Raw genomic sequence first — 12,430 nt, 5'->3', positions numbered from 1 at the left:
ACATAAGACACACTCATACGTGGAAAAGTGATCCAGTCATTTTAGTCTTTGTCCCTTTTAGCATTACCATTTTTCATTTTTTGATTTTATTCTTCACCTGGAAGAACTCAAATTGAAATGACTTTTTTTTTTTTTTTTTAAATAGAACACACCCGTTCCTAACTAGGTGGATTCAGTGGAAGGATTCATGGCGTCTTGAAGCAATGGGAGGTACAAATGGAGTGCAGTACTTGGCTGTGACCAGCAGAGGCGCCGTTGATTCATTCACGCAGCTCCTTTGCTGTCTAAATGATGTCAGGTATGAGGGAACCGAGTCGCACCCGCACTCTTTACAACACTAGGCTTGGAAATAGGAGTTCAGAACCATTAAAAAAAATATTAAGAAGAACCTCGTCCTTATCTTACTTAAGTTTGTATTTTGGTTTCTTTAATGACATTCTACAATCAATAAGTGACAAAAAGGCAAAATAGCGAAAGCTAACCATTTGACTACCAAATCCAATAGAGTTGAAACGCCACAACTTCAAAGGACACAAACAATTTTTTTTCAAAATGGCCCCTTTCAGTCCTAAAAAAAGATTGTCATCAACATGGAACCCAACGTGATAGATCTTAAGAGTGAATGTGTCTTATAGGAGATTTGGTGGTTTAGAATTCATAATTCAACCACTTGTTTTGACTTCAAAAGTCAAACACAGTTGACCCCGGAAGGGACTAATTCCATTTTCAATATTTCCTGTGTGTGTGTGTGTGGGGGGGGGGGGGGGGGGGGGGGGGGGGGGTCGACCAGCGTCCAGGAGCAGAATAACGGAGCAGAAGTTCAACCTTTTCTGTGGATTGGGAGGAAGTGACCGTTGAAACAATTGAGCATAATGGAGTGACTATTACTGTATTGACCCAAATATAAGACGTCCATAAGACATCCATAAGACGTCCTTAAGACAACTCCTGTTTTTCAAGACCCATATTTGTAAAAACCTTTAATGACTTCATTCATTCATTCATTCATTTTCTACCGCTTTTTCCTCACGAGGGTCGCTGGGGTGCTGGAGCCTATCCCAGCTGTCTTCGGGCGAGAGGCGGGGTACACCCTGGACTGGTCGCCAGCCAATCACAGGGTGATGTTTGCCAGAGCGCTAACAACTTTTGTGTGAGTGACAGGAAGAAAAGCTCTGACAGGCCTAATGCGGAGAAGAGGTTCTATTGGTTTGCGTGTGTACATCTCTACACCCCAATGTCTTTTTCAGACTTATATGTGGGTCAATACTATCTCCTTCTGAATGTTCTCAACTCCTTTTTCCACTGCCGATGTAGATCAACTTGGACTTCCATTTGGTCTCAATTGTATTCAACACATAATTCATCACTGAAGTTGTTAATGATAATTCATCGTCCATCCCCAAAGAGAATATTTCATGGCTAGGATGAGTGGCAAAATAACAAAATAAAATAATAACTGTGAAGGCAGTCACGTTAGAAACAAAAACAGAAGTCAAAAAAAAAAAAAAATATTTGCACATTGTTTGGCTTTGCTCAACATTTTCAAAAAACCCTGTTCGGCCACACGGGGGCATCGCTTCTTTCCTGCAGCGTGGTCACGTGACTCACAGAGGAGGCGGCGGCCTGTGTTTCTTTTCAAAATAAAACACTAAGAGGAGAGAGATGAAGGCGTCCACGAGGCCAAGACGAGAAAAAGAATCACAAGCTGAATCACAGAAGAGGAGGTACGGAGGGAGGGAATAGAAGCCGGAAGGGGGTGGGGGGGTTGGCGAGGCTCTCTCTCTCTCTCTCTCTTTTTTTTTTTTTTCCGAAGGCCGCTGCAAGGGGGGGCTGACTATAGCTGTGGTCCAGACATATGCTTGATTCCGTCCCACCACGCTTGATTGTCTGATAGTTTTACTCCTGTAAAAATGTCTTCCTCCATCACCCACATGTCCACCCACCTTGGAGGGAGGGCGGCATCTTCATCGTCATCTTCATCCTCATCCAACCCCCCCTCTCCTCCTGCAGCCTTTTTTTTTTAGCCTCATTTCCTCTGGCTTCCTCTTCCTCCTCCTTCCCTTGCTCCTTCACCTCCTTGTCAGCCTAAGAAGACGGAGGCTAAACGATGGAGTCCCAATCAAAATCATCCTGGATGTCGTCAGCCGGCAGGCGATGCATCTGGAAGTTTCTACTGGGCATCATGTGCTGCTGCTGGTTCAGCTGAGCGTGGTGTCCTGAGTGGATATTTCAACATTGCAGTAATACATAAACTGTACTTCATGATATGGGAAATACTCAACAAGGTATACATAATTATATAGCCCTCCTCTTGTGTTATGGTTGGCACCGACCCGTTTTTCCATTTTAATGCATAAAAAGAATCACATAATATTTGTTTATTGCATCAAGGCTTTTTGACTTTGTCAGGAAACTCTATTTCAACAAAATAAAAACAAAACAATATTTTTTTTTTTACTAAATTTCAAAATGGTCTGGTTGAAATTATGACCACTGTATTGTTAGGGTCGGTTTTGACCCGGTTATAATAATATGACTAAAGCAATATTTTAAGCCAAAACTGAAATCATAAGTGTACAACCAGCTCCTCTTCTCATCATGGAAGCTTCAGGGGATTCTCATTTTGACCGCTTTTCCAGTATACCAGCAGAAAAACAATATCCAGACATGTGAGGTGAATTCCCTCATTTGATTGGCTGATTTCACATTTACTATTTGGATCATGGAAAGAATGGCAAGAAGTACAGATCTGGAAGATCTGAAGATCTGGACCTGTTCTGATTTTTGATTTCATTCATTCATTCATTTTCTGGAGCCTATCCCAGCTGTCTTTGGGCGAGAGGCGGGGTACACCTTGGACTGGTCGCCAGCCAATCACGGGGCACATATAGACAAACAACCATTCACACTCACATTCATACCTATGGACAATTTGGAGTCGCCAATTAACCTAGCATGTTTTTGGAATGTGGGAGGAAACCGGAGTACCCGGAGAAAACCCACGCATGCACGGGGAGAACATGCAAACTCCACACAGAGATGGCCGAGGGTGGAATTGAACCCTGGTCTCCTAGCTGTGAGGTCTGCGCGTTAAACACTTGACCGCCGTGCCGCCCTTTTTGATTTCAGTTTATACAAAAGTTCATGAAAACAATAACGTTTTCTACCTTTTCTTGACATTAATATATATGGGTCAAAATTGACCCGAACACTATAGATGTTTCTTTAGTGATTAATACTAAAATGAGAAAATAAATAAATCTAATTGATTTAAGAGATATGTTCTATATCCCTTAGTAATAGCCAGGAAACAAAAGAACCTTCAATTTATGTATATGATTCTTTTGAGGTTCATTTTACCATTTTTGTAAATTGAAATGGAGGGGTATAGTGACAAAAAAGGCCTCCATGCCCACACCAAAAGTATTAAAAGCAACATTTTCATGGATGAGGAAGCCTAAGAAGGTAACCAAGACATGAGAAGCAAATTTGATGGTAACTTCTTGTTCTTAGTGTATTTTATAGCTGATTTAATACGTGATGATACCAGAAAGCTAACACAAGAGGAAGGTTAAACACATACTGTACATATTGTAATACATGATGGCTAGCTTAGAGTGCTTGTATTTGTTGGTCCTCACCGGTCATGGTGGGCCCTGCGCTGCTCATGGGGGGCATGTGTGGGTACCCTGGAGGGCCCATCATGGACATGCTCTGTCTGGAGTCCATGTAGAGATTTCCTGAAACAAAAACAGATATGGTGAAGTGGTATCACGATGTGTAACAATAATATAAATGGGAGTCAAACCTGTGCCGAGGTGCTGGCTGGGTTTGTTTGGGTGCATGGGGCCGTGGCAGACGGTGGGTTGTACCGCCCCCTGTGGCGAAATGACACCAGTGCGGGCAAAGAACTGGTTGATGGAGGAGCAGAGGTCTGCAATCTGGGTGGGCTCCAAAGACCAGTTGTTCAATTCCGCTTGCCTCATGCTTTCTCTCAGTCCTGGGCGCGGTGGAGAAAAGAACACAAAAAAATAAAAAATATATCGAAACCAACATCTGGTTAAGAAGTACTTTTCTACACACCTTGGAAAGGTGAAAGGTCGACGTCAGCCCAGTTGTAGCTGCTAGCAACACGACAGCTGGCTTTCAGTGCATCCAGATTGGGATACCAGTCAGAAAGTAAACCTTCCAAAACACAAGCAAGATATTAATTAATAATAATAATTAATAATAACACAGCATGGATGGATAACACATCATAATGTACAAGTTCATGGGTTTTACTTTCATAATAACGCGGACTGCATGAGAAAATGCAAAGGAAAACATAGCTCTCCAACAACTTAGTTATTTATCAACAAATTCATTAACTTAAAGTAAGTCTGAAATCAGGGCGGCACGGTGGTCGAGTGGTTAGCGCGCAGGAGACCAGGGTTCAATTCCACCCTCGGGCATCTCTGTGTGGAGTTTGCATGTTCTTCCCGTGCATGCGTGGGTTTTCTCTGGGTACTCCGGTTTCCTCCCACATTCCAAAAACATGCTAGGCTAATTGGCGACTCCAAATTGTCCATAGGTATGAATGTGAGTGTGAATGGTTGTTTGTCTATATGTGCCCTGTGATTGGCTGGCGACCAGTCCAGGGTGTACCCCGCCTCTCGCCCAAAGACAGCTGGGATAGGTTCCAGCACCCCTGCGACCCTCGTGAGGAAAAAGCGGTAGAAAATGAATGAATGAATGAAGTCTGAAATCAATACCATAAAATATATTGGTAATTAATCCAGTGGTGGCCACTGGGGGGCGCCAGTTGACTGCAGTGTAATTCCTTCCTCTGCATGTTACTTTAGTCTCTCATCAGATAATAAATCTTGTGATGATTTATTGTTTAGCACCTAAAACACTTTGTCCATGCTTTGAGTACAAACGAGGGCTGAGTTATGGACCATGTTTGATTTTCGGCAACAATATGGAGGTTGAACTTCATACCTGGATTGCAGGCCATTTGCTGCTGGGTGGGATGAGGTTGGTGGGAGAGGCTCTGATGCTGAGGAGGGTGCTGGCCGTGCTGAGCGTGCTGGGAGGGGTGCGGCGTGTGCTGTTGCGGGTGCTGGCCGTGGGACGGGTGTTGCGGCGGGTGCTGGCCGTGCTGTGGGTGCTGCGCTGCGTGCTGAGGGTGCTGCGGGTGCTGGTTGTGCTGGGCGTGCTGGTTGTGCGAGAGGTGCTGCGCGTGCGGGGAGTCGTGTCCGGGGTGGGCTTGGGCCGGGTGGGACAGGGGCACCTGACCGCTGTTGTTGGAGTGGCTGTTGGGGTGGTTGTTGGACTGGTTGTTAGACAGGTTGTTTTGGGTGCTAATGGCGCCGCTCGGGGAGTGCTGATAGGAGCAGGATGTGTGAGTCTGCTGCTGCGAAGAATCTGACGGGATTCCCATCAGACCTGGAAAACAAGATGCACACGTGTAATTACTGGGAATTAAATTGCTTGGTTTATACACAGGGGGTGCAGATTAAAAACCACGGACACTTAATTAAGTACACCGGCACCATCCAATGACTTCCGATGCAAGAGCAGCATCCACTCTGTATCTTTAGACTACACCAAAGAGCTATTACATTAACATGTTGCTGTTTCTAATATTTAGGTTACCATGCATATTGCTATTTCTAATATTTAGGTTACCATGCATATTATTATTTCTAATATTTAGGTTACCATGCATATTATTATTTCTAATATTTAGGTTACCATGCATATTATTATTTCTAATATTTAGGTTACCATGCATATTACTATTTCTAATATTTATGTTACCATGCATATTACTATTTCTAATATTTTATTATTACTAATATTTATTATTTCTAATATTTAGGTTACCGTGCATATTAGAAACAGTTACGCCATTTCAAAGTACAACCACAAAGAGAAACAAAAAATGCATACAGGACATTTGTGTTGTAAACATAAAAGCTTCTGACCGAAATGAATAATAATAATAAATAAAAAAAATATTTTTTTCATAGAAAAAAAATCATTTGACTCTCATGGAAATGTATTGAGAACCAATACAACCAATACAATATACGACTACCGCAATAATATACATTACACTATTATTAAAAAAAATACATAATCAATGAATAATAACACAATATACTAACCACCATATGATGTAATTACAAAATAATTGCTGTAATTACAATAGTATTCAAAAAAATACATAAAAACACATGGTTGTGGATGAACACGTGAGTCTCAAAGTTGTGTACCAAATTTCTCAATCACTATGTTTACATATGAATATGTCAATATTCCGGTTTCTGAAACATTTGGAATAACCCGATCACAAGCCTGAGCAAGCAGGGTTATTCCTGTATAAATGGTCATTGTAATCAATTGGGATATCCTGATTACAGCGACACATGGAGAACATGTGATGCGTCATTTCCTGTATAAAAAAACAAAGGTGTATAATGAACAACCCGGTACCGGAAGTACTTGCCTTTCTTAGTAGTATGGTTAGATTCCATGATGCCTCAAAAATGTGCAGTTTTGCATGCAGCCATGTTTTCAAATTCAATACTTTCTGTCAAAGACCCAAGATTCCTTTCAAATGGAACATGGGCAGAACACAAAGCAATATTCCTTTCGATGGGAATATCCCAATAGGCGTATACATGACCTAATATTCAGGTTAGAAAATAAGTAACCCAGGGGTAATACAGAATATGAGCATATTTAGGTTTTTCCAAAAATGTTATTGGTATTTACATGGTCGTGCCCAACCGGGTTATTGCTAATATTCCGGTTATGATAGGGTTATTTGCATGTAAACATAGCCAGTGATTAACCCTTTAAAGAGCCGTGTAAGAAATCAAGTCAAGTCAATCCAATTTTCAGGGGTCAAACTTTGAAGTTTAACAACAGCGCCACCATGTGGTGTATTAGTCAGAAAAAGAATAGCTTAGACCAGGGGTCGGCAACCTTTACTATGAAAAGAGCCATTTCACCCACTTGCCCACTAAAGAAAAATAGCCTGGAGCCGCAAAACGTTGTATGTTTAAAACAACATTGGAGGGAAAAAAAAAGACGAGTTGGAGTACTCTTGCTAGTACTGGAGATAAACTTTTGTTTTTAAATGAGCTCTAATTTATTTTTTAGAATCGTCAAATAACTCATTAATAATAATTAATAACTCAAATAACTCAAAGTATTACTCATTTCCCTTCATGTTAACCTGTCAGAGAGAACTGGATAGCATCCTGTCTGCTCATTCAGTCACCAGTCAGAACTCAGTCAGGATGCATTCATGGTCTCACACAAAGTTGGATTTTTGTAAACTCATAACAAAGACGTGCATTTTCACCACACGGGTGCTAAAAAATATTCAAGCATTGCAAAGGGAGCCGCAACAAAGAGGCTGGAGAGCCACATGTGGCTCTGGAGCCGCGGGTTGCTGACCCCTGGCTTAGACGACACAGTAGAGGTGCAGGCTTTGTCATATTGTCACAGCCATTAGGCAGAAGACTGATTTCACACAAATAAATATATGCAGTCATGTGACCACTGCAGTAAAGCTGGTTTTAATGTCCTAACTAATGGGATATAGCTCCCGTGTTTAAGTAGCTGCACACTTGAGACAGTCCAGCTGCCATTTTGTTGAATCAGAGGGTGACTCAGCACGCTGAGGTTCACAAGTCCGAGCCGCCGCAGCTCTGATTTTGTCTTATTTGAAGGAGGGGGGGGGAGCCAATCCATTGTGCTACCTTCACACCACATGGCTGGAGTAAAAACATCTGCACAGGCCGCTGCAATCATCAGAGCGGCGTGCAGGCGGCGAGAGGGGGTCTTAAGAGGGCCCACCCCACCCTCCACAGTAAACCTATTTTCGCTGGAGTGCTTTTAAGGCCTCCACAATCGGCGCGCAAACACCCGCTGCAGGGGTGACAAAGGTGCATCTCTTATCGGCACACAAAGCCTATTGTCCACGCAGGGAAACACAAAAAGCAATTAACGCGCCGGCGGAATAATAATGCCAGCTCATTACCTATTATCAAAGCGGGCGAATTAGCTCGCTCCTCGTCGCTGTGAAATCCTCCAAGCTAGATTATTTACGCTTTTTAATTGCCGCGGCTTGTCTGACGAGGAGATTGCACTTTTTATGTGCACAAAAAAAAAAGAATAGGTAACAACTTTCAACTAATGAAACATAGATGATAGATTAAAGGGAGAGGAGCGCTTTGAAAACATCAGCATGAAACGCATTTGATTCGCCAAAGTAGGTTACGCAGAGAAAAAACTCAAGTCGACTTTGCTCATAACCCGCTTGTCAAGCGTTCTTTGTTTATCAGTCAATCAGATTACAGGCAAAACTGCATTTTGTCCTACTGGGACTCGCTTTCGCTCTCGGCTGGATCCTCCGCTAAGTGTTACAGCGGAACATTTCTCCATCGTGGTGACGGATGAAGATCCGTGCCAGGGAATTACAAGGGAATTGGACTCACTTCGTCAGATGAAGAGGACAACATTTCAATGCTTCTTTACTGGACAATTACCTGCTAGCAGTTTTTTTAGGTTTGATTTTAAAAATAATTAACGCTTACTGTACCCAAAATGAACCATACCGTGACCTGAAAATTGAGACCGTGGTAATGGAGTACACCATTCCACCCCTAAATAAATGTTAGAATGTAATACATCATAATGTAGGAGGGAAATAGAGAACAAGAAGCTAAACACAGCATGTGTCCTAAATATACAGCAAATACAAACATATTAGCATACTTTTTAACATGAAAATTTGTACACCAAATTCTTGATTTTTTTTGTGTAATCAAATATGTACTTTTGTTTTGTTTGGAAGAAAAGACAAGAGTTCAAACCAATTAAAGCTCCTCATTGCAATGACATTTACTTTGTCAGGAACACCTACACCAGGGGTGTCCACACTTTTTCCACTGAGGGACGCATACCAAAAAAATCAAAGGATGCGGGGGGCCATTGTTATTTGTATATATATATATATATATATATTTTTTTTACATTTTTACAAAAATCCTTAAAAAGTTTATATATATCTTCGGGCAAGAGGCGGTGTACACACCCTGGACACATATAGACAAACAACCATTCACAATCACATTCATACCTATGGACAATTTGGATTCGCCAATTAACCTAGCATGTTTTTGGAATGTGGGAGGAAACCGGAGTACCCGGAGAAAACCCACGCATGCACGGGGAGAACATGCAAACGCCACACAGAGATGCCCGAGTGCGGAATCGAACCCAAATCTCCTAGCTGTGTGGCCTGCGCGCTAACGACTCGCTAATCGAAACGCTGATATTCACAACTTGACTTTTTTTTTTATTTCAAAGTGCATTTATTTGTAATCTCCTCACATTATTAATTGAAAACCTAAATGAAAAGGAGGTATCCGCTGCCTTGTGAAGCAGTGATGGAGGGGACTTCCTCTTCTTCGGGAAGGAGTGTGATGTCAGTGTGCACAACGCCCGTTTCAAGCGCAGCACACATCATCCGGAGTCCGACGTAGCCCCACACACAACAAAAGTTCCTCTTGCACTAAAAGTTCTACATAGCGCTCCCAAAATCCTTATTGAAGCGGTACTCATCCCCAAATGTTGCCCACATTCACACGTACAGCGGGTTGGAACCAGAGCTTTATAACCGCTGCCTTACGGATGATCACATTGTGAGCCTCGAACTCACCACAGCCTGCCAAGTGTTCGTACACAAATGCTGCACCAATCTAAAGTTTTTTGGTTTTTTTTAGACATTTTTAAGGTACGTTTTGCAGGCTGATATTAATGCTGATCGGTGGAGGGGATCGCCGTTTTAAAGCAAGTATCGACCAATGTCGATAACGTCATTTTTCACCCATAACGGCCAATGCTGATCCGTAGCCGATCTATGGAAGCACCCCAATATAAAACACAAAGCATTGTGTCATGTCTCTGTGAAACGGTTTCGTACTGTGCGTGATGTGTAGTCATAAATCGTCCATTTAATTCACTAAAGACTACACATTAGCGAGGAAATGCTCGGTCAGCAGTATCGTTCTCGATACTGCTTGCGAACACCTCTGCGTTTTTCTGTGTGGTGTGCGTAGACTCCGGTATTGCGAAATCCAATACCTAATAGTTCTTGTCGAGTATAAGATGTTAAACCAGATCCAATATGAGTAATAATAATAATAATAACTACAAAACTGAAAACCTGGAAGAGGTGCTGGGCTTTGCTGTGTGTAGACATCATCATCTTGCATAAGTTTTGGGCCAGACTGATAGTCGAATCAGACTCCTCCCAATGGAATCGTCAACTATTCTAAGACACTCGTAGTGATGACATTTCATCTTTTTTTTTTATGTGCCAGTTTGACAGCCAGAGTGCAAGCGTTAAATGAATCCACTCACCTTGTTGGCTGAAGGACTGCTCAAAGACAGACTTGTAAAGGCTGCGGAAGGAGGCACTGAGATCTTCAAATTCATTGAACATGAGCTGTTTGTCCCTGTCTGGCATGTTGTACTGGGACTGCGGCTGTTGGAGGCTCATAGACTGGGACACGGGTTCGGGGTGACTGGTCACCTGAGGACAGTGGACAATCAGGAAAAAAAACAAAAACAAATTTAAAGTGCAAAATAAGATTACGCTGAATAGTTAAAGATAAGTTGAAGTTGTGCTACTCTGTGCACACACAGTCCATCGGGGGACAACGGATACCACGGGCGGCGCATTACAATGATGAAACACTCTCATGAATAATACAAACGCTTTTTTCCAAAAGATACTTGCCACACTCATTTGGTCATGGAATGCACCAGTAGCATACATCCAATGGAATATTTAACAAAAAAATGCTACTTTTTATATAAAGAAAAATAGTTTGAAACTCAGAAAAAAAACACCACAATTATATTCACAGAGGATGATATAAGATGGCAGGAATGCATTTTTGAGTCTCGGATGGAACAGAGGAAACCAAGGTTCAAGCATAATACTCAATGTGTTAAATATTTTATAGATTGCCTGAAAACTGATTGTCTTAAGGAATAGGACTAAATTTAATGTACAACATGGCTGCAACCAGCAGTGGCGCTGTTGCTTCATGGTTCATAGTTCATGTCGACTATTGAAATATCTCTTTAAAATACAGTTTATTTTTCTGACATCTAAAATAATGATAATAATAGTTAAAATTTCACAATTAAAGCAGGAGTTACATCCGGACATATGTGTTACAACATGCACGAAAATGGATAAAAATGGATAATCAGAGGGGTTGCAGGTGTGTTGTGTTTATGGACCAAGTGATTTGTGACACCCATGTGCCTGCCGCTATATTCGTAGATTTTAGATTGTGAGTTCGGTGCGCGATTCATATTTGTTATGCTAAATTGTCCACTAGGACGGCGCGAGTTGGTGCCAATTCGCGGCAATGCAATTTTTGCTGTGGCGCCTAGTGTCACCAATAAGGTGCCACATATAAATCGGGAAACCACGACTATAAGTTGCATTTTTTCCCATACCATTTCCACACTTTTTTTGAGGTAGTTTTTGAGTGAGCCAATAAAATAATAAAACTGTAATTATTGTTTGTGAGGCAGGGCTCATGTGCAACATAAGTGACCTCAATCTAAGAAAACCCCCCATTTAAAAAATATCAATCACGCAGAATATAAGACAATTAATCTTTTCAAATATTTTTAAATGATGGCTTGATGGATGGAAAATATTGTCTTATGTTTCAGTGGTTAGCGCGCAGACGTCACAGCTAGGAGACCAGGGTTCAATTCCACCCTCGGGCATCTCTGTGTGGAGTTTGCATGTTCTCCCCGTGCATGCGTGGGTTTTCTCCGGGTACTCCGGTTTCCTCCCACATTCCAAAAACATGCTAGGTTAATTGGCGACTCCAAATTGTCCATAGGTATGAATGTGAGTGTGAATGGTTGTTTGTCTATATGTGCCCTGTGATTGGCTGGCGACCAGTCCAGGGTGTACCCCGCCTCACGCCCGAAGACAGCTGGGATAGGCTCCAGCACAACCGCGACCAAAAGGAGGAAAAGCAGTAGAAAATGAATGAATGAATGAATGTTTCGGTCAATAATATAGTTTTTATTTTCATGTAATCCTGCAAACTTGCCAAGATTGAAAAATATGGAAAATATTTTTTGTTGATATCGTTAGTGTAGTTTTATACATAATGCGGCGAAATATCAAAAGAATAAATGCCGATCAACACAATACCGCTGCCTTTTCGTGATTGGTGGAGGTAATAATTGCACAACAATCTGGGTCAGTGCTTGCTGCCTTGGTTCTCTCGCTCTCTCACACACACACACACACGCACGCACACCATTATGGGGTTGACACAAAAGCCAATGCTCAGGTGGCCCAGCAAAATGTATTTAAAACAAA

General features: G+C 41.9%; 1 protein-coding gene across 1 annotated transcript in view; it reads right to left on the bottom strand.

Moving 5' to 3' along the window:
- Positions 1 to 777: 777 nt before the first annotated feature.
- foxj3 (forkhead box J3) overlaps positions 778 to 12,430 on the bottom strand; it is a 133,660-nt gene continuing 122,007 nt past the window's right edge. The window contains exons 7-12 of the mRNA XM_058055612.1: positions 10,429 to 10,600; positions 4,984 to 5,430; positions 4,084 to 4,185; positions 3,809 to 4,000; positions 3,642 to 3,740; positions 778 to 2,216 (exon numbers count right to left, since the gene is read on the bottom strand). Of these exons, the coding sequence (XP_057911595.1) occupies positions 2,101 to 2,216; positions 3,642 to 3,740; positions 3,809 to 4,000; positions 4,084 to 4,185; positions 4,984 to 5,430; positions 10,429 to 10,600 (1,128 nt within the window). The 3' untranslated portion in view covers positions 778 to 2,100. The remainder of the gene's footprint in view (positions 2,217 to 3,641; positions 3,741 to 3,808; positions 4,001 to 4,083; positions 4,186 to 4,983; positions 5,431 to 10,428; positions 10,601 to 12,430) is intronic.

The sequence above is a fragment of the Doryrhamphus excisus genome, chromosome 18 (genome assembly GCF_030265055.1).
Source record: "Doryrhamphus excisus isolate RoL2022-K1 chromosome 18, RoL_Dexc_1.0, whole genome shotgun sequence".
NCBI classification, from domain to species: domain Eukaryota; kingdom Metazoa; phylum Chordata; class Actinopteri; order Syngnathiformes; family Syngnathidae; genus Doryrhamphus; species Doryrhamphus excisus.
This window is presented reverse-complemented; position numbering and strand designations above follow the sequence as displayed.